This window comes from Larus michahellis, chromosome W (assembly GCF_964199755.1).
Source record: "Larus michahellis chromosome W, bLarMic1.1, whole genome shotgun sequence".
NCBI classification, from domain to species: domain Eukaryota; kingdom Metazoa; phylum Chordata; class Aves; order Charadriiformes; family Laridae; genus Larus; species Larus michahellis.
The window spans coordinates 23,627,935-23,653,586 of record NC_133929.1 but is presented as its reverse complement, the minus strand read 5'-3'; the positions used below and the strand labels follow the sequence as shown (position 1 = coordinate 23,653,586).

Below are 25,652 nucleotides of genomic sequence, written 5' to 3'. Positions count from 1 at the left end.
AAGTCCCTCTGATATTTTCCTCTTGTTACAATTTTCCTCTTTATATGAAAGACTTACTTATTAATTTGGGGAGTGAGGAAGATGAGCAGTAGAGTTGTCTATTTGAAGTGTGATCCGTGCTTTTCTGTAGTGCTTTTTCTCCTAATGGAGTAGAAATCCTGGTTGGATTGTTAGTGCTGTATTTTCATGCGGTCATAAGCTGAGGGGAGGAGGGAGGAAGCAGAGCGTCTCCTGTGGATGCCGAAGAACCTGCGGACGCGTCACCCAGAACGAGCCCTGGAGTTCTCATCGCTCTCACTGGCGGCAAACCATGGGATAAGTAAACAAGCCCTAGCTGCACAGCACCTGGGCCATGATAAGAGGAAGAAAAGGAGAGAGTGCTGACGGCCGGCCGGGTTGCTAAAGATGAATAGCTTGTCTTGGTTTACACCATGTATGGTATGTAGTATGTGTGGTACGTGCTGTGTAATCACATGATAAGGATGTAGCAGTGGGAAATTGCTAGCTCTGTAGCAGAAGGTATTTAAGGAGGCTGTTGCCTGAAATAAAGCGATTTCATTTGTGCACCGAAACAGAGTCCGTGCCTAATTGCCACAAATGGTGCCCTGTGTGAGACGGAGCGATTATCCAGGCTAACGAGGTCTGGCCGGTGGCAAGCCCCACAGAACTTCAGTGCTGCTGAAAGGAAGCAGGAGCCAGCTTCAATCATCTCGTCAAGAGAGGTGAGTTGTGGGGAACAATGGGGAGTAACATATCTTTGTAAGAAAAATCGGTGCTAGGGTTAATGGAAGGACTCTTGCAGAAACATCATGTAGATATGAGCCTCCAGACCTTAAAAAAGATACTGAAATGGGTCTCCGTTAATTGCAACGGTGTCGATGCAATCACTATTTTTAGTATAAAAACGTGGGATGCAGCAGGGGTTAAACTCTGGGACAGAGCCATGAAGGCAGACAAGGTTGCTGCTGAATTATTAACCCCTTGGCGGCAAATTCTAGAGATGATACAGAAACAGGAGGATATCAGACAAGCTGCGAGCAATAACGATGCTGCTCCGTTTGGGGCAACCGCCGCACCTCCTAATTTTAAAGCAGACGATTGCCCCCCGGTCTTGCCGAGATCAGAACAAGCCGAAGGGAAAGGAAGCACTCAAGTTCACTCTACCCTATTCTGTAATAGCCCTGAGGATGATCCTGGGGACCCCTTTGATCCTGGCCCAATAAATCCAGGGACTGAACCTGATTTATATCCACCTTTAACCCCAATTAAAGCTATGCCTGCATCTGCTTCAGCTGCGGAGGAGATTTTACAGCAACAGCGACGAAAGTTGTTATCATGCTCCTCCATTCTTAACCCTCCTCCATTTGTGCCAGGTACCGCATCTGTTCCTCCTTATCAACTGCTTATACGTGTGCAGCCGGAATTGGGGTATTGCGGTGTATTGTCAGAATGTCGGCGAAGGACGGCGCCGGAGCCACTTCGCTCCCGCCACCGCCCGCCTCAGCCCCTCCCATCCCCAGCTGTCTCCCTGAGATAGAAGTGCTGTTTTTGTATGTCTGCTGTGTAAGTGTGTGTGGGCGCCAGCTTATACCTGCTGATCAGCATCGGTGCTACTGTTTGTTTTTTGTTGTGTGCAGTGTCATTAGGTGACTCCCCTTGAGCAGGTGTTCTGCCCGGTATGGTACTGTTCTCGTATGCAACTAGGGCTGACACTCCGTCAAGTGAAGAAGTTTGTATATACACAATGTTTAGACGTAAGGCGAGCGTGCCCCAGGTAGATACACCAGGATGGGCTGTAGAACGGATGGAAGTTGTGGAATAAATACTAAATTGGCTAAAAAATACAAAAGTACAGCATTGTTCACACATTAAGGAAAAGTATAAAATCAAGAGGCTTCTGAGGTAGAAAATAGCCGCAGCTGGCATGAAGGACACAACATCTGTGGTTCCCTGATAAGCTACATGAGGTACGGGACGGGATGCAATTATTCCGTGGCTTTACCTTATGATGTATAGCGGATACGGGAATGGGATGATACCATGAAACAGATAAGCTGCCAATTAGCTGCCCGCTCGATACTCAGAGCCAACATTTTGTCAAATTTTGATGAAATGCTGTCCTTTGTGCGAACTTTGCTCATTATAATGTCATTATAATACCAAAACACACCTCCATCCCGAAGGCTACCCGCCTCCAAGGTGCGACCACTCCTTCTTGAGTCTGCGCCCTGAATTTCTCGTCAACTATACCTTTAATTGTGAAGCGAGAGACATTTACACCAATCATGATAAAAGTATGTATGACTAAAGTCACTCAAACTCCACCTGGAAGATAACAAATAGTATAAAAATAGCCCGAGAGAGGGGGGATACCCAGGGAAGACACCATCATAAAGAATTCCATCACTGACTTCTGGGAGCAGTCGACGGGCTGAGCCTCTCTTCCCCCCCATAGGGACGCCTTTGGGTAAGACTTAGATTATACCGAGTGCTTCCTTGGGAAACTTAGAAATTTCTCTAGAGACTCTCTTTTCCTACATTTATAGCCAGGCTGTATCGTTTATAACTTTGTCGCGCATTTTGTATATGTAACAATACTTTCATTTGCACGTGCTTTGCAGACAGTGTATTTATCACCGGCAATCCTAAGAACCTATATATCTGTTGTTTAAATAAACTGCACTTTTTTAAGTAGCTAGCCGTTTTGGTTTCTCACTGAACGCGACCAAAGACTCGAGAGTGGCCGTGCTAGTTCATGAGCACGACTAGACTGAAGGTGCAGTCCACTATTAGTGTATCCAAATCGTAATAGTTTAATACATATTAAACACGACTGGACTGATAGTGCTGAATTGGGCATCACTCAGAATTTAAACCTAGCCGCACCTAGCCTCCCACCTCGGTGAGGAGTGTTAGAACGCAAGGGGGTTTATCTTCTGCTAAAACCGCTTTGCCCCTTTTCACGCAACAGAATTTTGGCGTAGTCCGGCAGGATTGCCATGGATAAACTGCTGCAAAAATATGATTGTGCCCCTTCCCAGGCTGGGAAGGAGTGGGCCCGTAAATTTTGGAAGGATGAAGAGAAAGTGGTGGAACGTATTGAAGAGTGTCGGGTTTCACAGAATCTCAGAGCGGGGAAAGGCAAAGGTGTGATTTGTGCGGTGTTAGGCGCCTGTTTATCTTGTGCACAACAAGAAGCTAGGGAAACCCCTGCTCCTAATCTGATTTCAGCTGCAGAATATGCAACCCTGAAATCGGAGAATGAGGTGTTGAAGTCATCACTAGCCTTTCAAAAGGAGACAGGAGAAAAATTAAGAACTCAAGTTGATAAGCTTGTGAGTGAGAATGAATGTTTAGGAAACCGGAATGCTCAACTTGGGAGTGAAAATCACCAACTTAAAATGTTATTGGAAAGGGTGACTGGGCTCTTAGATAAAATGCAGCCCTCGACCCAGGTCCAACAAATTCGTAAATTAATGTGTTATCCAAATTCTGGAACCCAGACCAGAGATTTTTGGTCTAATAGTGAAGATGAGGAAGAAGATGAGGAGGGAAGGACTTTTACTGTGAAATCTCGAGTCTTTCCTTTACGACCTCTGATTAAAACTGAAACCACAGTTGATGAGGATGATGAGGAAGTCCGCAACACTGTGCGTACTATTCCGTGGACACCAACAGAGTTAGCGAAAATAAGGGAAAAATATTCGAGGCGGCCAGAAGAGTCAGCTGTTGAGTATGTGTGGCGAGTTTCTTCTGAAGGAGGAGATAGAATTATGTTGAGTGAGAAAGAAGCAGGAGACTCTTGGGGACCAGGAGTGTTTTTAACTACAATGGACGGGGATCATAATTATTCCCTAACCGCTCGAGCAGCCTTTTGGGCAGGTGGTATGGATCCGCGAGAGAGGGGAGAGCCATTAGAGATTAGAGCTACAGGCTACTCTGAACTGTTTGCGGCGATACGGAAAGCAGCTTGTCTGCAAGCCATGTATGACAGAGAGGAATTTCGGAAATCCCCAATGTCAGCTGCTATCGACCCCGATCGATTAGCCCCTCTCATCCGTGGTCTTCCCGATTGCCTGAAGCCATTTGTTGTTCGTACTCAAGATCGCATACGAGAGGCTCGGGATGCTCATGGGCGGGGCCGGCATCGCTACATGCCCACCTGGAATGAATATGTACAGGAAATAGACCAATATGGGCGCCGAATGGGCTGGGCCAGCCTAACTAGCGAAAAATCCTCCGAACACCCCCGAAAGGTTTGCCAAGTCCGAACTCACACTCAAAACCCCAAACCGGTGGAAAGGTTTAAGCCTGATAAGGACCGGAATGAGTTGTGGCGTAAAGCCCTACAATTAGGGGTGCCCCGACAATTCTTGCACGGTGTCCCTACGGGAGATCTCCGTACGCTGGTCCAATCCCTAACTAGAAAGAATAATTCGGCTGGGGAGAAAAGTCTAACCAGAGAATCCCCAAGCCGTGAGAAAATTGTGCCTTCTGCACCAGAGCGTAATTTGATTGATTTGTCAGAGTCCCAGTCAAAAAACTCCTATCCCCGGGGAGGGCAGTGAGCCACCCTGTCCGGCGGGTACTAGCTATTCAATGGCTCTCTCATAAAGATTCTGAACCTATTATCGCCATTCCTGTCGGACCCCGGAGGATGTCAGTAAACTTTATTATTGATACCGGAGCCCAAATGTCTGCAATCACTAATGAAACGGCACAACTTCTAGGTATAAATCCCACCAGACGCAGAGTCAACTTCGCAGGAATTGATGGTGTGGTAAAAACATGCCCCATTGCAAAAATTAACCTCTGGTTGCCGGGAGAGCAGCGGATGACCAGGGCGGAAGTGTTAGTGGGTGCCTCGCATACTAACCTCCTAGGATTTGACGTGCTGCGTGGGCGAACGTGGAAATTCCCAGATGGAACTGTGTGGAGTTTTGCAGGATGCGAAAAAGTAATAGACACAGTGAAATTGAGTCTCTTGGAAACTTCCATGCCTTTACCTCCCTCTAAAATCACTAATGTCCGGCAGTATCCACTGCCTGCAGCTGCACTTGCAGGAGCAGACAGGGTGGTATCAGATTTAGAAAAAAGAGACATCATCAAGAGGACTCACTCGCCTTATAATTCACCAGTGTGGCCGGTAAAGAAACCAAACGGGCAATGGCGTTTCACAGTAGATTACCGAAAGTTGAATGCCAACACTGCACCCCTCACTGCCGCAGTTCCAAATATCGCGGAAATTGTGACAATGATACAAGGAGCTGCCCATCCTTGGATGGCTGCCTTAGATGTTAAAGACATGTTTTTTATGATCCCCCTCCTTGAGCAGGACAAAGCGCGGTTTGCATTCACATGGAAAGGAGTCCAATATACCTTTAACCGACTTCCACAAGGATACAAACATTCCCCCACTATTGCTCATAATGCTTTAGCTAAAGTGCTATCAGAGATTCCTGTTTCACAGGGATGTACAGTATACCAATATATTGATGACATCCTAATAGGGGGAGAGAACCAAGAAAGTGTAAAAGACATGATGGAAAACATCCGAAAAACATTACTTGATTTGGGATTGGAAATTCCAGACTCAAAGTGTCAGGGACCTGCACAGGAAGTTAAATTCCTGGGGGTCTGGTGGATTAAGGGAGCTGCTTCTGTCCCTCAGGATACCCTGGAAAAAATAGAGCATGGACAGAATCCATCCAGCGTGAAGGAGTTACAGCAAGTTCTGGGAACTTTAAGTTATTGGCGTAAACACATCCCTGGCTTTTCCATCATTGCTCGCCCCCTTTATAGTTTGCTCAAAAAGGGTAGATCCTGGGAGTGGACTAAACAACACACTAATGCTCTGCAATTACTAATAAAGGAGCTAAGGTTATTCCAACAGCTTGGTCCCATACATCCAACTGACCCTGTCCACGTAGAATGGGGGTTCAGTGAACATGGTTCCCATTGTAATTTATGGCAGAAAGGACCAGCAGGACCGGAGAGACCATTAGAATTTAGCTCTCACTCCTTCAATGATACTGAGAGCAGATATTCAGACCTTGAGAAGGGTTTACTGTCCCTAGTGCGAGCGTTGCAACGAACAGAGCAGATAAGAAGAGAACAGAGTGTGATCATTCGGGGACCTTTCCACCTCCTAGATGTGGTCTGTAAAGGGACAACACCACCAGCTGGCATTGCCCAGAAACCTACAGTTCGAAAGTGGTATGCTTATTTAGAAGGCATTAATGAAATCATGCCAGTCTCTGAAGGCAGTGTCAAAGTATCCAAGCTGCAAAAGGATATAGATGGTGCCCTATTGTTCCAATCCCCACCAAATAGACCATCTCCGATCCAAGAAGCTCCTCCTTTGAAGGAAGGCAGTGATCTTACAGGAGTGTGGTTTACTGATGCGTCATCTCACCGTGAAAACAATAAGTGGAAATATAAGGCCATAGCACTGGAAGTAGCAACGGGAGAAAGAGCGATTGAAACAGGGGAGGGTAGTGCACAAGTAGGGGAACTCAGAGCTGTCCTACTAGCTGCACAACATGGGGCTAGTTACATTTACACTGACTCATATGCTGTTTTTAAAGGAGCCACTGAATGGATAGGCCACTGGGCAGCCAATGATTGGCAGGTGAACAGAGTCCCGATTTGGGAGACGGACAGTTGGAAGCAACTGTTAGAAATAGGAGGACAGAGAACATTGCACATTGGTTGGGTAAAAGGCCATGATCGTTCAAACTCGATCACTGCTCAATTCAACCAACAGGTAGATAGCCTCACGCGGCTACAGCAAATTGACATTGTAGATGATGGTCGGGAATGGGAACAGTTACTTGAATGGTTACATGTTAAACGTGGCCACACAGGCCGTGCTGACCTGTATCAGGAAGGTCTAGCCCGGGGGTGGCCCGTGTCGGTTAAGCTGTGCGAACAAGTAGTAACTGCCTGTTCACAATGTCGCCTACGACTCAGCAAAGATCATCCGAGTAAGGCACCTCCCTTACACATTCGGGACAAGAAAACGTTGTGGCATTCATGGCAGATTGACTATATTGGGCCCTTGAGATCATCAGGTGGGAAAAGATATGTCCTGGTAGGAGTGGAGATTATCTCCAGCCTCAGTATGGCCAGCAGTTTCAAATCAGCTACCGGGGACAACACAGTGAAAGGCCTAAAAGGGTGGTTCAGCACACTTCCCCTTCCCGAGGAAATCCAAAGTGATAACGCTTCACACTTTACCGCTTCGGTGGTACAAGATTGGGCCAAAGAAGAAGGGATTTGGTGGGTATTTCATACTCCCTATTATCCCCAGGCTAATGGCATTGTTGAACGCACCAATGGATTGGTTAAGCGTTTTGCAAAAACTCATGAACCTGGTTGGCATTTGCGATTGGACGATGCCATCTATCAATTAAATAACAGATGGAGTGGAGATGGCTGTCCTAAAATGAAAGCTTTCTGTGTATCTGCCAATATTATCTCTCCAAAGGCTCCCAATGAACCGGGAACATACCCCGGAAGATTTCACCCTGGGCAACCTGTGCTAGTGAAAATGCCTCAAATTGGGACGGTACCAATGGTGCTAGCTACTCCCAAAAATCCCTATGCATGGGAAGCCAAGGACTGTTCAGGGAAGATACACCGGATCAGCACCCGGTGGATCTCGCCTTCTTTTTAACCCTGTCGGTCGAATAAGACCGAGCAGATTTTCTTTTCCTTTGTGTCTTACAGGAACCTTGGATGAGCTGTACAGACGGATTGGCCTACGCTACCTTTGAGTGTCTCCAGGGAATCCTGGCATTGATCCTGGCAATAATACTATTTTTATTATGTATGGCTACCTGGAGGCCCAAATTCTAAAATGACGAATTGGCAGATGGAATTGATGCTATTCAGTTTTACCTTTTTATTCCCTGTTGTTTGTAGTCAGAGAGACCCAGAGTGGCCATGGTCTCAAGCCTTTGTTAAACACAATGCGATGGCAGGTACAAGAAAGGGAGAATTGAGTTTGGCCACTGTAGTTCTACAGGAAAATGAGGTGTTACATGAGTGGACCTGGAATAGTTGGTACCCAGTCCTGAAAGGTAAGGCAGGGGTGGAAGCCCGAGTAGGGTGTAGAATGATCAACGGCTCAAACCATGAGAAGGCCATGAGAATAGAGATATTTCGCCCTCAGAACCCACGCTCAATGACGACAAAGCACTGTGTCACCGACAAGTGGGATTGCTGGTATAATTTTACTCTTGTTGAACCCACTCTTGTAACTTGTCGTTGGCAACAGGATGAAATAGCGCTGCTATTTGAATTCAAGATAGACGTAGCACCTGACCTTTGGGATAATGCATTGTCACGGTACACTCCAAGCACCGGAACACCAGGAAACAAAAGGGGTTTAAATCTCTCCACTCTGGTTATACAAGGAAGTGAAGTATATTCCAGAGATAAATGGAAATGGAATGATTCACTTCAAATGGCTAAAATCGAGGCCACCCTTGGAAAGAGAATACACATTGGTTGCCGATTTATCAATGGGTCTACTCACCACAGGCCAACTGTAATTAAAACCATCTATGTAGACTCTACCAAACCAGACAAATACAACACTGACTGTTACAAAATTATGGAGCCAAATTCAGATTGCTGGCACAATTTCACTTTTATCAAACCTACAATAGTGTATTGTATTTGGGGCTACAAGGGCACAGAATTGTTATTTGAATTTATGATTGACTCAAATACACCTGAACTTGCCGAAATAAATCCAGAACCTACACCCCCACAAACTCTCAAAGGCGTACCTTCTAAGCCCTCCATTAGTCTAACTCCTTACATTTTCAACATTGGCCCTTATGTTATTAAACACACAGGTCAACAACAGATACTGTTTCCCACATATTCCCTCAAACGAGTAGAATTGTCAATGCAGATTAAAATCTCTGCGATCAAACCCACTTGTTTACCATTCCTAAGTACATCTTATGCAGGATGGTCAGCATGGTTACGCAGACAAACTTTTGCCACTTCACAACGACTGAAGAGGGATGTGACTGGTATCTTAGGAACAGGCCTGGGAGTCTTAAATAGTATAGATGCTGAGATACTTGCCAACAAACTAGTCACAACCACTACTGATCTGGACAAATTAAGACGTCCCCTACAGTCCTCTCTATTAGCATTGGGAAACCACCAATGGCTTTTATCGAATATATTGCCTCAGTGGGAAGAAACGGGTGAAAAAGACCATCAGCTGATCACAGATGCACTTGGTACAACCCAAAACAATGTTTCCTTGGCTCTTAGTTGTATCCAAGCCCAATTGTGGATGCAATCTATGACAGCCGCAATCATAAGGGAAGGTGAAGAAGGCACCTTGCCCACCGAAATTCGAAAAGTAATATGGGATAACACAATTGAATTTGAGAAAAAATTTCAGTCCTGGTGGCATCTGGTTAACTTCACCTATGATCCCATTGAGAGCAAGGCCACAGCTTTTGTCTTAACAATACGCAATGCTTTGGTATACACCATATACCCAATCATTGCGCTGGGGTTGAATCACCAAGGAGCCATACTCTATCCAATAGAGCACAGAGTGTGGGCACAACAAAACGAGAATAAGTGGCAAACTGTTGATGTTGACGCATGCGTTTCACGAGACCAACAAGGATTCATTTGTGAGAGTAATACTCTGAAAGCACAAGACATTTGTCTTGACACCAACCAGAATGTTTGTCACTTTGAGATACATCCCGATGAAACCCCAGAAACTGTGCTTGTGTATATTGGGAAAGGGTGTGTTTGCATGAGGTCTCCCTGTACTCTTGTATTCATAGATGACATAGTAGTTGATATAAGTAATCACTCAAACCTTTTTGTTTGTAACTTTACTAACATTATCGGATGTGACTTCAATTATTCAGCTCCTGTTACATCTTTTCAATTGCTACAATCTAATTATACATTGATTCGAGATTTGTTGCCTACCCCTATCGGAATGAATCTCTCACTGGTGAAGAAGTTACTACAACATGATGACTTGAAGCGACTGTTGAAAGAGGCCCAAGAAAATGGACAGAGAACTTTGATTACCGTCCATCATGATGTTGAAGAAATACACCAAGTGCTGGAAAGAGTCAAGAGAGACGGAGGACATGGATGGGGAGATACTCTTTTTGGATGGTCACCGACAGTTACAGGACTTTATAACAAGATGCTCCATCCTGTTGTTGTTTTACTCATACTCATTGTTTTGTGCTTCGCTTTGACAATTGTTTTGTATGTTAGACTTTGGATTATGATGAAAAGTTTAACTCATTTGATCACTCCACGAGATGTATTTGCACTTGATATCCCTCGTCACAAGAACACATGTGATCTTTCCTATCAGTATTGAGTATTGTGGAGCTTGAGTGACAGTAGTCACGGGGTGGATTATGTGGAATAAATACTAAATTGGCTAAAAAATACAAAAGTACAGCATTGTTCACACATTAAGGAAAAGTATAAAATCAAGAGGCTTCTGAGGTAGAAAATAGCCGCAGCTGGCATGAAGGACACAACATCTGTGGTTCCCTGATAAGCTACATGAGGTACGGGACGGGATGCAATTATTCCGTGGCTTTACCTTATGATGTATAGCGGATACGGGAATGGGATGATACCATGAAACAGATAAGCTGCCAATTAGCTGCCCGCTCGATACTCAGAGCCAACATTTTGTCAAATTTTGATGAAATGCTGTCCTTTGTGCGAACTTTGCTCATTATAATGTCATTATAATACCAAAACACACCTCCATCCCGAAGGCTACCCGCCTCCAAGGTGCGACCACTCCTTCTTGAGTCTGCGCCCTGAATTTCTCGTCAACTATACCTTTAATTGTGAAGCGAGAGAATTTTACACCAATCATGATAAAAGTATGTATGACTAAAGTCACTCAAACTCCACCTTGAAGATAACAAATAGTATAAAAATAGCCCAAGAGAGGGGGGATACCCAGGGAAGACACCATCATAAAGAATTCCATCACTGACTTCTGGGATCAGTCGACGGGCTGAGCCTCTCTTCCCCCCCATAGGGACGCCTTTGGGTAAGACTTAGATTATACCGAGTGCTTCCTTGGGAAACTTAGAAATTTCTCTAGAGACTCTCTTTTCCTACATTTAAAGCCAGGCTGTATCGTTTATAACTTTGTCGCGCATTTTGTATATGTAACAATACTTTCATTTGCACGTGCTTTGCAGACAGTGTATTTATCACCGGCAATCCTAAGAACCTATATATCTGTTGTTTAAATAAACTGCACTTTTTTAAGTAGCTAGCCGTTTTGGTTTCTCACTGAACGCGACCAAAGACTCGAGAGTGGCCGTGCTAGTTCATGAGCACGACTAGACTGAAGGTGCAGTCCACTATTAGTGTATCCAAATCGTAATAGTTTAATACATATTAAACGCGACTGGACTGATAGTGCTGAATTGGGCATCACTCAGAATTTAAACCTAGCCGCACCTAGCCTCCCACCTCGGTGAGGAGTGTTAGAACGCAAGGGGGTTTATCTTCTGCTAAAACCGCTTTGCCCCTTTTCACGCAACAGAAGTCCTGAAATATTGGGGGAGTTTTCACCAGCTGACACGTTTACGGTCTCGGGAACGGCTTGCCCGTGCAGGGCGTATGGCTGGTTGTTTGTTGTTTGCCTATAAGATCATGGTTGATTGGTAAAAGGAGTTGAGACAAAATCTATAGGATGCTCTGTAGGGAAATGAGAAACTTAAGGGTGAGCTCTTGTTGCAAAGGCAGACTTTTATGTCAGTCGTAAATGATGGGGGGAAAAAAAAAAAAGAAAAAAAAGAAGAGAAAAAAAGAAAAGGAAAAAAGAAAAAAAAAAAGAAAAAAAGGAAAAGGAAAAGGAAAAAAAAACCCGAACAGGAACAATTAGATGGGAAATGTGCCACGTTAGCACAAAAGTATGCCATACGTGCTATGAGAAAGCATCAGAAAAAGAGAAATAGAACACCTGATTCAAAGCAGTACCATAGAGATATGTTTTTGGATTTTTCCTATATGTGTATATGTTATTGCATGCCTTGGTAAATTACTCTGTGTTATACCCTGCGAGACCAAATGGACCCCAGCACCCCCCTGCACACTACCTTGCGGCTCCAGGATAGCCCAATTGGTATATTTTGATGCCTGTCCCCTGAAAGTTGTTCAAACACAAAGGGGGAACCGAGGCTTTGGCTCAACCGGGAACCCACAGGTACTATGGACGCAATCTGTCAGTGCTGGCCGACCATTGATGCAGTGTACATTAACGATGCAAGGAAAAGATCCTGTTTGCATGAGCGGTATTCTGGACACCGGAGCGGATGTCACAGTCATCTCTAAAGACAGATGGCCTGTGAACTGGCCGTTAGTACAAATGGGGAAGGCATTAATGGGCATTGGCGGGAATGCTTTGCCTTTACAGAGCAAATACATAATTCAGATCCAGGGGCCCAAAAATCGTGTTGCCTCAGTCCGTCCTTTTGTGTTAACTACACCAATTACTTTATGGGGCCGAGACTGTATGAGCCAATGGGGAATACAGATTGGGTCAAATTTGTCTTAGGGCCCACTGTGGCGCAAGCCACCTTAAAGTTAACCTGGAAATCTAATAACCCTGTTTGGGTGGAACAGTGGCCCTTGTCACACGAAAAGTTGTGCCACCTTAATCAGCTAGTTGAAGAACAGCTCCAAGAAGGCCATATAGTCCCAACGACCAGTCCATGGAATTCGCCTGTGTTTGTAATCCAGAAAAAAAAGTGGCAAATGGCGACTTTTACATGATCTAAGAAAAATTAGTGCCACAATGGAAGATATGGGTATTCTACAACCCGGTATGCCTTCACCCACTATGGTCCCCTGAAATTGGTGCCTCACCATCATTGATTTGAAAGATTGTTTTTTCACAATCCCTTTGCATCCTGAGGATGCCCCAAAATTTGCATTTTCTGTGCCATCTATCAATGTAAGTGAACCTTGTAAACACTATCATTGGACAGTTCTCCCACAGGGGATGAAAAATAGCCCCACAATGTGCCAATGGTTTGTAGCAAAGGCCCTATCTCCTGTTCGGCAAAGGTTTACTGATGTTATAATATACCATTATATGGACGATATCCTTGTGGCAGCAGAGTCACAAGAGACTATGCAGGCAGCTCTGCAGTTTACATATCATCAAGTAAAACTTGCCGGGTTACAAATTGTGCCTGAAAAAATACAACAGAAGGAGCCGTGGCAGTACTTGGGATGGAGGATCACAGAACAAAAAATTATCCCACAACAAGTGAAAATTCAAGCAGATATTAAAACCCTTAATGATTTACAGAAGCTCTTAGGGGCCATTAATTGGGTTCATCCACTATTGGGGATACCAAATCACGAGTTAAGTCCATTATTTTCTCTGTTAAAAGGGAACTCAGATCTTTTGTCACCTAGGAGTCTAACCCCAGAAGTGCAGTCGGCCTTGGCAAAGGTTTCTAAAGCAATAGCCTCACGTCAAGCGGATCGCGTGTGTCCAAGCCTACCTTTCCAAATGGTGATATTAAATCCCGCTGTGCAACCATATGTATCAGTGGGATGAGACTCGTTCTGACCCTTTGATCATTATTGAATGGGTCTTCCTTTCTCACCAGCTGTATAAGACAGTGGTAACTCGCCCAGAATGTTTTGCTATGTTGATCACAAAAGGAAGACAATGGCTTATGCTATTAGCTGGGCAGGAGTTTTCCAGTATTATCTTACCAATATCCATGCAAGTGCTGCAATGGCTTCTACAAACCTCAGTGATGTTTCAAACAGCGACTATTGACTATCTGGGACAAATAGATATTCATAGCCCTAGCCATAGACTCTTACAAAAAGATTTTATTTTGTATGTAGCCCCGAAAGTAAGTCATATACCTTTACAAGCTTTGACGAACTGGCCGCTCAGTCATAGTATGGCAAGACCCATGGACTAAATTGTGGGATTCTGATGTACGTCGAACTAGCGGGTCCCCACAAATCGTAGAGCTCACCGCTATTGTACGAGTGTTTCAGAAATGGGACGCTCCTGTCAATATAATAACTGATTCTGCCTATGTTGCGGGACTTGTACCCCATATAGAAAATGCTTGTTTAAGGGAAGTCTCCAACCCCTTACTTTTTACTCTACTGTCAACACTTTTGCATTTGCTGAACAATAGACAGCATCCTTATTTTATCATGCACATCAGAGCGCACACTGCCCTTCCAGGGCCCCTAGTTGAAGGCAATTGACAAGCTGATGCATTAACTCTCACAGCTCAAGTAGTGCCCCAGGTAGTAGAGCAAGCCCAAATCTCTCATGCATTTTTCCATCAAAATGCAAAAACATTGCAAAAAACCTTTTCCTTGATGCCCTCGCAGGCAAGAAATGTCGTTACTGCCTGTCCAGATTGTCAGCAGTTATACACAAGTTCATCACCCTTTGGCGTTAACCCACAAGGCCTTACTGCTCTTGAGCTGTAGCAAACTGATGTAACTCACTTTTCCGAATTTGGATGCCTTAAATACATCCATGTTTCTATAGATACCTTCTCCGGAGCCATACATGCCACTTGTCATACTGGTGAAAAAGCTTCCAATGTTATCAAACATTTTACTCTAGCTTTTGCAGCTTTAGGTGTCCCCCATACAGTTAAGACAGATAACGGCCCGGCTTACATCTCCCTCCGCCTTCAAAAACTCTTTCAAGATTGGGGGGGGTCAAACACTTTACGGGCATTCCGCACTCCCCTACCAGCCAAGCCATTGTAGAACGATGGCATAGTTCATTAAAACGCATGTTGTGCCAAAAAGGGGGAGTTGGGTCTCTCTCACCACAGGAACGCTTGGCTAAAGCATTGTATGTACTCAACTTTTTGAGTTTATCTGACAGTGCAGAGTCAACCATTAGCTGACATTATTCATCTTTGCGAGTGGACAAACACAATATCGAGGGTAAAGCTCAAGTGCTAGTACGTAATTTAGAATCAGGAATTATGGAAGGTCCATACCAGTTGATAACTTGGGGGAGAGGTTATGCTGGTGTCTCCACAGGAACGGGACCTCAGTGGGTTCCAGCCCGGTGTGTGCGCCCTTACAGGCAACAACAAAGCCAAAAGGATTGAATGAGTCTGCTATCCTGGTTCGGTCTATGGAGTCCCGACAAGCAGGCATGGATGCAGTTGTGGAAGAAGATCAAAGCACAGTGAGAAAACTATACCAGCAAGAACAGGGAGTCCGCATGCGCTCTTGCTAACAAGGACTCTCTTGCTGCCAAGGATAAGTTTAACAATGCTACTAGTACAGCTATTTCTGAGTTATTGCTAGATGTAGATAGTATTCGATATGCAATGTTGCAAAACAGAACTGCTACTGATTTTTTGCTTTTAGCTCACAGACATGGTTGTCAAGATTTTAAAGGACTGTGTTGTATGAATCTAAGTGACCACTCCAAATCCATCCATGCCCAGTTGCAAGAACTGCACCGACCGAACCAGCAACTTGTGGAGACCACTGGGTGAAATCTCTTTGCTGGATGGACTTGGGGGTGGGGTTGGTTGAAGCAAATTATACTCATTGCCTGTGTGGAAGGAATTTGTCTGTGTCCTGGTTCCGGTGGGGATAGGGTTAACTTTTCCTGGTATTCCATGCCATGTGAGCCACGCCCACCCTGAGCTGCCGGGGGAGGGGGCAGGAAGTTGCTGCTTAAAAGCGGGCTGGGGCGTCCCGGGTTGGCCGGTCGGCGAGCGGCGGTTCCGTAATCGCGTTTGTATATTCCCCTATCCGTGGTGGTGGTGGTGGTGGTGGTGGTGGTGGTGGTGGTGGTGGTGGTGGTGGTGGTGGTGGTGTTTGCCTGTTCCCTTTGCTGTTCTGTTAAACTGCCTTTGTCTCAACCCAAGAGTCTTGCCTTTTCTTACGATCCTTCCTGTATTAGGAAGGCACATGCGAGCGGCACGTGGTTCTTTGTTGCCATCTGAGGCTAAACCACAACAGTCCTTTTTGGCGCCCAACGTGGGGCTTGAAGGGTTGAGATAACGACAGAATCCAACTAGAACGTGGAAAAAACGGTTTTGGTTTTTTTTTTTCTTGTATGCATTTATTTTATTAGGTAAGTAGTCACTGGTCATCATGTTGCTTGGTTTGTTCTCATGGCTGTGTTACATAAATTCCTATATGGCTTATGTACTCCCTGCGATGCTGTTTACCATGTCTGGAAGAGGGATGAGGATTATCATTCTGCTGTCCTGTGCGATATCTGTTTATGATATGATAACATCACTGTTCAGACGGTTATTTTGGGGTGTTTATGTGGTTTTGTTGTCCTGTCCATACATTGGACACCGTCTCTCAGAATTTGTTAATAGTTTCCCCAGCCCTTTTGCCTCCCTTTTCTCCTTCGGGTCAGGTATGACAGCTTTTGAGAATCTTGAATATCCTTGGGATACTCAAACTAGTGTGTTCCTAGTGCTATGTCTCCTGAATACGTTCCAGGTCTTGTTTAGGGTTAAGCGACTATTTAAGACTACCACCCGGAGATCTGCCCTGAGGCTGGATAGTCAGGGGTGGCATGGCATGTGGGAGAGCATGGGCAGGTACCTAGAGAACTACTCGCCTCCAATGGTCTGGGACTTCACCCCTGAACAATTACAGGACCCTGATAAAGTGGTAGAATATTTGAAGGGAAAATGTTGTGGCTATTCTAGAGAGGCACAACTCACCGCGCTGTGCTGGGCCCTGGCCAGTATTTACCAGGCACTGCTCAGAATTATGCAGCACCCTCAAGGGGAAGAGATGGAAACCAGACCGGCGGCCCCTGCGGCTGCTGCAGCCCCTGCGGCAGACACTGCGGCTACTGCAGCCCCTGCGGCAGACACTGCGGCTACTGCAACCCCCGTGGTAGCCACTGCCACTGAACCAGAGAACCAACCCGCGCCGGTATCAGTTGCCCCCATACAGAAGAAGAAGTACACAAAGAAATCAGTTCGCTTAGTAAGAGATGATGATGAACCAGGGCCATCACGAGAGCAGGAGGAAGAGGCAGAACCAGAGATAATTACTCGATCCCTATCCTTGAGTGAGCTGCGGGGTATGCGAAAAGATTTCAGCCGACTTTCAGGCGAGCACATTGTCACCTGGCTGCTCCGGTGCTGGGATAATGGGGCCAGTAGCCTGGAATTAGAGGGTAGGGAGGCCAGGCAGCTGGGATCCCTGTCTAGGGAAGGCGGCATTGACAAGGCGATTGGGAAAAAGACCCAAGCCCTCAGCCTCTGGAAACGACTCCTGTTAGGCGTGAGGGAGAGGTACCCCTTCAGTGAGGATGTTGTATGTCAGCCAAGCAAGTGGACTACCATGGAAAGAGGTATCCAGTACCTGAGAGAATTAGCCGTGCGGGAGATGATTTATTATGACTTGGACAATGCAGACTTACCCACAGACCCTGATGAGGTGCGATGCACAAGGCCCATGTGGTGGAAGTTTGTACGGAGCGCACCATCGTCAGATGCCAACTCCCTGGCAGTAATGGAATGGAAAGGTGAAGAGGGACCAACGGTGGATGAGGTAGCTGGCCGGCTCCGGTGATATGAAGAAAGTCTCTCTTCCCCCCTTGTCTCAGCTGTGGAGAAACTGTCGCGGAAGGTCCAGCAACTTGAAGAGAATATGTTCTACTCCCCACCTGCACGGGCCAGTTTCCAGTGGGCCGTTCCCCAGACAAAGCAGAAGGCCTGATCTTGCTTCTGATCCTCTTGAAGGAACTTCCAAGTCATTTATGCAAGAAGTGAGTAATGGATACTATGACGAGTATTAGGGGGGCCCTGCCTCCGGCCAGGTGGAGGAAAGGGACAACCGGGTTTATTGGACGGTGTGGATTCGATGGCCTGGCACATCAGACCCACAGGAGTATAAGGCTCTAGTGGACACGGGTGCGCAGTGTACTTTAATACCATCAAGCTATAGAGGGGCAGAACCCATTTGTATTTCTGGGGTGACAGGGGGACCCCAAGAGTTGACTGTACTGGAGGCAGAAGTGAGCCTAACTGGGAATGAGTGGCAAAAGCATCCCATTGTGACTGGCCCAGAGGCTCCATGCATCCTTGGTATAGATTACCTCAGGAGAGGGTATTTTAAGGACCCAAAAGGGTACCGCTGGGCCTTTGGCATAGCTGCTTTGGAGACAGAGGAAGTTAAACAGTTGTCTGCCTTGCCTGGTCTCTCAGAGGATTCTTCTGTTGTGGGGTTGTTGAGGGTCAAAGAACAACAGGTGCCGATTGCTACCACAACGGTGCATCGGCGGCAGTATCGCACTAACCGAGACTCTCTGATTCCCATCCATAAGCTGATTCGTCAACTAGAGGTTCAAGGAGTGATCAGCAAGACTCGCTCACCCTTTAACAGTCCCATATGGCCGGTGCGAAAATCTAATGGAGAGTGGAGGCTAACTGTAGACTATCGTGGTCTGAATGAAGTCACGCCACCGCTGAGTGCTGCCGTGCCGGACATGCTAGAACTCCAGTACGAACTGGAGTCCAAGGCAGCCAAGTGGTATGCCACGATTGATATAGCGAATGCTTTCTCCTCAATCCCTTTGGCAGCAGAGTGCAGGCCACAGTTTGCTTTCACTTGGAGGGTCATCCAGTACTACCTGGAATCGACTGCCCCAGGGGTGGAAACACAGCCCCACCATTTGCCATGGACTGATCCAGACTGCACTGGAACAGGGTGAAGCTCCAGAACATCTGCAGTACATTGATGACATCATTGTATGGGGAAACACAGCAGAAGAAGTTTTTGAGAAAGGGAGTAAAATAGTCCAAATCCTTCTGAACGCTGGTTTTGCTATAAAGCGAAGTAAGGTCAAGGGACCTGCGCAGGAGATCCAGTTTTTAGGAATAAAATGGCAAGATGGACGCCGTCAGATTCCAATGGATGTGATCAACAAAATAGCAGCTATGTCTCCACCAACTAGTAAAAAGGAAACACAGGCTTTCTTAGGTATTGTGGGTTTTTGGAGAATGCATATCCCAGATTACAGTCAAATTGTAAGCCCTCTGTATCAAGTAACCCGGAAGAAGAATGATTTTAAATGGGGTCCTGAGCAACGACAAGCTTTTGAACAAATCAAACAGGAAATAGTCCATGCAGTGGCCCTGGGGCCAGTCCGGGCAGGACAAGATGTTAAAAATGTGCTCTACACCGCAGCCGGGGAGAACGGCCCTACCTGGAGCCTCTGGCAGAAAGCACCAGGGGAGACTCGAGGTCGACCCCTAGGGTTTTGGAGTCGTGGATACAGAGGATCCGAAGCCCGCTACACTCCAACAGAAAAAGAGATATTGGCAGCATATGAAGGGGTTCGAGCTGCTTCGGAAGTAGTTGGTACAGAAGCACAGCTCCTCTTAGCACCTCGACTGCCGGTGCTGGGTTGGATGTTCAAAGAAAGGGTCCCCACCACACATCATGCAACCGATGCTACATGGAGTAAGTGGATTGCACTGATCACGCAGCGAACTCGAATGGGAAACCCCAGTCGCCCAGGAATTCTGGAAGTGATCATGGACTGGCCAGAAGGCAAGGATTTCGGAATGTCACCAGAGGAGGAGGTGACGCGTGCAGAAGAGGCCTCACCATACAATAAACTGCCAGAAAATGAGAAGAAATATGCCCTGTTCACTGATGGGTCCTGCCGTATTGTGGGAAAGCATCGAAAGTGGAAGGCTGCTGTGTGGAGTCCTACACGACAAGTTGCAGAAGCCAGTGAGGGACAGGGTGAATCGAGCCAGTTTGCAGAGGTGAAGGCTATTCAGCTGGCTTTGGACATTGCTGAGCGAGAAAAATGGCCAGTACTTTATCTCTACACTGACTCATGGATGGTGGCAAATGCTCTGTGGGGGTGGTTACAGCAGTGGAAGCAGGGCAACTGGCAGCGCAGAGGCAAACCCATCTGGGCTGCTGAACTGTGGAAAGATATTGCTGCCCGGATAGAGAATCTGGTTGTGAAAGTACGCCATGTAGATGCCCATGTACCGAAGAATCGGGCCACGGAGGAACATCAGAACAACCAGCAGGTGGATCGGGCCGCTAGGATTGAAGTGGCTCAAGTGGATCTGGACTGGCAACGTAAGGGTGAACTATTCATAGCTCGGTGGGCCCATGACTCCTCAGGCCATCAAGGGAGAGATGCGACATATAGATGGGCTCGTGACCGAGGGGTGGACTTGACCATGGACACTATTGCACAGGTCATCCATGAATGTGAGACATGCGCTGCGATCAAACAAGCCAAGCGTTTGAAGCCTCTTTGGTATGGAGGGCGATGGCTGAAATACAAATATGGGGAGGCCTGGCAGATTGATTATATCACACTGCCACAAACCCGTCAAGGCAAGCGCTATGTGCTCACAATGGTGGAAGCAACCACTGGATGGCTGGAAACATACCCTGTGCCCCATGCCACTGCCCGGAACACTATCCTGGGCCTTGAAAAGCAAGTCCTGTGGCGACATGGTACCCCAGAGAGAATTGAGTCGGACAACGGGACTCATTTCCGAAACAGCCTCATAGACACCTGGGCCAAAGAGCATGGTATCGAGTGGGTGTATCACATCCCCTATCACGCACCAGCCTCTGGGAAGATAGAACGATACAATGGACTGTTAAAAACTACACTGAGAGCAATGGGTGGTGGGACTTTCAAACACTGGGATACACATTTAGCAAAAGCTACCTGGCTAGTTAACACCAGGGGATCTACCAATCGGGCGGGCCCTGCCCAATCAAAACTTCCACGTACTGTAGAAGGGGATAAAGTCCCCGTAGTGCATATGAAGAATATGCTAGGGAAGACAGTCTGGGTTAGTCCTGCCTCAGGCAAAGGCAAACCCATCCGTGGGATTGCTTTTGCCCAAGGACCTGGGTGCACTTGGTGGGTGATGCGGCAGGATGGGGAAGTCCGATGTGTACCTCATGGGGATCTGATTTTGGGCGAGAATAGCCAATGAATCAGATTGTGTGCTGTTAATTGCTAAGAAACACTGTCACTGTATGTCCTCATTGCTATAATTGCTATCAGTTGTACTACAAGTAAGGCACAGGGATGATGGGATAAGAACTGATCTCAGCAGCTGGCACCCAGCAGTTTCCTCAAGATCTACATCTTCAGCCCACGGACTGCGTGCATGAGCCACACCAGGTGCACCAGTCACAAGCTCCGAAAAATACAGCATGCAACAGACCAGCACCACCCAGCATCTCACCTGCCCTGAGAGACTGTTCTAACAAATGGAGCCCAAAGCCGTGGATTAAAAGAACTCAACGGACACTTTGGAGGGATGACCCATAAACTAAGGGCATTATATGTGTGTATAGATATATATATATAACAGGGGAAAGTGGTGGCAATTCATTGGAACCTGCTGGGCATGGCATAGATGGTATGGAATAAGGGGTGGATGCCTGTCCTGGTTCCGGTGGGGATAGGGTTAACTTTTCCTGGTATTCCATGCCATGTGAGCCACGCCCACCCTGAGCTGCCGGGGGAGGGGGCAGGAAGTTGCTGCTTAAAAGCGGGCTGGGGCGTCCCGGGTCGGCCGGTCGGCGAGCGGCGGTTCCGTAATCGCGTTTGTATATTCCCCTATCCGTGTTGTTGTTGTTGTTGTTGTTGTTTGCCTGTTCCCTTTGCTGTTCTGTTAAACTGCCTTTGTCCCAACCCAAGAGTCTTGCCTTTTCTTACGATCCTTCCTGTATTAGGAAGGCACGTGCGAGCGGCACGTGGTTCTTTGTTGCCATCTGAGGCTAAACCACGACAGTCTGTTATGTTTAGTATGCTGTTTGCCATGTTTAATAAGCATTATACGATCAGTTGTAGATGCCGCTTTGCATCGTACCCTTGTACGAGTTGTAGAATATCATCGTGTCCAAACTACGGACCACGGGGTGGCATGTGTAAGGGATAATTGAGGATGGTCCGAGTGAGACATGACAGAAAATTACTAGTTGAACCAAACCCAGTGTACGTGCTGAGAAAAAGGAACTCAGTACTGTTGCTGCAAAAACTATGTGCTTCTCCCTGAGAACCTGACCTTCAAAGAAGAAGATAACAAGAAGGGAATACAACAATGTAGTCACGTATCAGACAGCCGCTGTTGGCAAAGCTGGATCATGAGTTTGGTGAGACTCGCTGCATACGCTGGCCACGCGTGCAGCGACTCTAGCCTGTACTTCTCCGCTCAATCCAGTGCAGGCGAGTCTGGTGGGACTTGCTGCGTGCACTGGCCATGCATGCAGCGACTCTAGCCTGTACTTCTCCGCTCAATCCAGTGCAGGATATAAGGGGGCTGTCTCGGGTCAGAGAGGGGGAGAGAGACATGAGCACACTTTGAAGATACAGGGGATGCCCTGAAGCACTGTGACTGCCCCTGCCCCCCTCCCCCCCCCATACGTTCTATGTTCATTAACCCCAACAGCTCAGAAGGCATTACAGCATGTTGCAAGATAAGATATAGTCTACTACTGCTGCAAGACGCATTGAACACCTTCCTGCAAGAATTTCAACTTTATGCCCTGATAGGACAGTGGGATGATGCACTCGCAAAGAGCCTGACTGCATTAGAGTGGGTATTTTTGCCACATACCTTTTCAAAACCAGTAACTATGATGATTGAAATGTTACCACGATTGTTTTCCCAGGGTCGCTTGTGCTGTCAGCAGCTTTCTGGAATGGATCCAAGCCACATACATGTCCCCATCAAAAAGGATGACCTTGACCCTTGGTTATCACAAAGTCTTAACCTGCAAATTGCCTTAGTACATTATATTGGGCAAATAAATTATTCTTTCCCCTGCCTTTAGAGCTACAGGAGATTGATATTTTAGGCTCAATTCAGATGGATGCTTGTAAGTATTTTAACTTTACCAAATACCCTCGAAACACAACACATCTCCAAAAGGTCACCCCTCTTGATTATACATATCGGAATCAATCAAAATGGTGCAATTGGACATCCGCTCACGTTGCCCCTGCGGATCCGGTGCCCTGGAAACTGCCCCAGGGCGTGTTTTATATTTGTGGAGATCGTGCATGGTCAGGGATTCCCTCTCGGATTATGGGAAGGCCTTGTACCATAAAAACAAACAAACAAACAAACAAACAAAAAAACCCATGCTGACACCTAATATCACAATGATATTAAATCACACTCATGTGAATGACTACCATAGAAATAAAAGATCGGTAACTCATGCTTTCGAGTCAAAATGTGACGACCAGGTACACTTCTGGCAACCGCCCGTGGTTGCCATTTCTTCTTTCTTTGCTCCTGGTGTGGCTTCTGCGAAAGCGCTAACGCTCTTAAAAAAGCTAGGTTGTTGGCTTGCGAAACAAAGTAATGCTACTTCATTAGCTCTTTCTGGCCTTTTATTAGATGTAGATTCAGTACGCCATGCAACTTTGCAAAATAGGGCAGCCATCGATTTCCTGTTATTAGCGCATGGCCATGGATGTGAAGATTTTGATGGCATGTGCTGTATGAATTTATCAGACCACTCTGAATGAATCCATAAAAGTATACAACAGTTAGAGCAAAATGTGCAGAAATTACGAATGGGGGGAAGTTGGGGATGGCTGGATAACCTTTTTAACAGTTGGGGCTTAACTGGATGGTTGCAATCACCTCTAAAATTCTTGCTTTTTTGTATAATTCTTGTGCATTATGCTTTGTATTCTCTGTATGCTACAGTGTGCGCAGCGTCTTATAGACAAAACCTTAGCCACTGTTTTGGTAGTAAATAAAGAAGGGGGAATTGTGGATGACGAAGAACCTGCGGACGTGGCACCCAGAACGAGCCCTGGAGTTCTCATCGCTCTCACTGGCGGCAAACCATGGGATAAGTAAACAAGCCCTAGCTGCACAGCACCTGGGCCATGATAAGAGGAAGAAAAGGAGAGAGTGCTGACGGACGGCCGGGTTGCTGAAGATGAATAGTTTGTCTTGGTTTACACCATGTATGGTATGTAGTATGTGTGGTACGTGCTGTGTAATCACATGATAAGGATGTAGCAGTGGGAAATTGCTAGCTCTGTAGCAGAAGGTATTTAAGGAGGCTGTTGCCTAAAATAAAGCAATTTCGTTTGTGCACCGAAATGGAGTCTGTGCCTAATTGCCACAGTCTCCTGTAGCATGAAACTCTTCAGGTTTGGTTTCTATCCCCAAAAGTATGCCTTTCTGGAAAACCCGAAGAAAATCTTTTGTTTCCAAACAGGGATGTTTTAAAAGAGAAAATGGCTTGTTTTTCAGAGGACGGATTCTTAATGAGAACAATATTTCATGTGGTAAATGTTGAGGTTGGGACACATAGTAGTGTCTTTGCCAGGCAAGATGCACTGGGTGTGTATCTGGTGTTTGTGCAACCAAAATAAAGTCTGGCTGGAAGGGGACAGGGAGACTAGCTAAAGCAGTTATGTCAGGATTGGTGAGTGGACAGCTTTAAATCTAGGACATAGTGCATTTTTCTAGGCAATGATTGGCACCTATTAAAATACATTAGTAAGAAAGTGTGTATTTATGAATATTCTCTTCTACATGTGATTAGATAAATGTGCTGAGATCTTTATCAGAACTTAATGGAATGCTAGCATCTTGTGATAGGGTTTTTTTTTTCCTCACTTGAAGCAACAGGTATAGAGGTGGTTGTTGGAACAATTTTCCAGGTGGATCTGCAAGGCTTTATCTTCTGTAATGAGCTTAGTTACAGTTGATTCCTCTTTGGAATCCAGAACTATTTCTCCCTGCAGTACCAAAGGGATATTAATCATGTTGTAATTATGTCCCTGAAACAAGTGCAGCCTTGGGTCTCTCCAAGGTTGTGCTCTGATTTGGGTATATTTCCAAAATGATAGCATAGTCCTATTCCAAGTTTTAGAATTGCTTTGAGACACTTTTAATTTTTTGCAGGGGTTTAACAGGACTTACCAGTAATACTCACTTGTTTGGAATGGAAGAAAGCCATTTCCTGCTGACTTAGATGGAGAATTTAAGTAGACTGTAATTGCTCCAATTAGAATTTGGCTATGGTACCAGGCTAAAAATCGTGGTCTTGTAAAAATAAATAATTGTTATGGGAATTTTTAGTCATCCTAAGGAGTTATAACATTTAGGCTGAGGATTGTCTGTCCTGGTAACTGCTGAATCTTATCTACCCAGTCATGTTTCATCTTGTCTAAAGAAGAAAATATGAAGTAAGCTGAGCAAAGCAATTTTAGCGTGTGCAATAGAGACAGAAAAGTGCAGTTTTGAGGATGAGAGGCATTCTTTTTGAACTACCTCTAGTCATTGATATGTTGATAAAAAATATGTAGCAATTACCATTGCTTTCAATTTACTTTTGTGTTACCTTCCTTATATGGTCAGGAGGAAAATACTTTTGTCAAATTTGTGCAAGTGTATTTTCTTTATATTACTATAAACTTGGAACAAGTCATGGAACTTTTGTTAAGGATTATTGATGTGGCTACTAGTGTTGCAAAGACTGAGAAAGATTATCTCAAAAGTGAATTAGAAAGGATTTGCAAGCTTCAGAAAAAAAATTAAAAAAAGAAAAATGAACCCCCTAAATTT

The 25,652-nt window shown here is 45.8% G+C and overlaps 1 protein-coding gene across 1 annotated transcript; it reads left to right on the top strand.

Moving 5' to 3' along the window:
- Window positions 1-300: 300 nt before the first annotated feature.
- On the top strand, window positions 301-23,930 carry LOC141735468 (uncharacterized). The gene is made up of 4 exons (XM_074568318.1): window positions 301-438; window positions 576-722; window positions 7,732-9,115; window positions 23,775-23,930. The coding sequence occupies exons 3-4, from the start codon at window positions 7,862-7,864 to the stop codon at window positions 23,928-23,930; spliced, it is 1,410 nt and encodes a 469-aa protein (XP_074424419.1). The 5' UTR covers window positions 301-438; window positions 576-722; window positions 7,732-7,861.
- The last annotated feature ends 1,722 nt before the right edge of the window (window positions 23,931-25,652 follow it).

Bases quoted from the DNA above. Each gene is read 5' to 3' on its own strand.
- LOC141735468 (XM_074568318.1), top strand. From the start codon at position 7,862: ATGACGAATTGGCAGATGGAATTGATGCTATTCAGTTTTACCTTTTTA. The intron at 9,116-23,774 runs GTCACAACCACT...TGTATGCTACAG, and splicing joins AGATACTTGCCAACAAACTA to TGTGCGCAGCGTCTTATAGA.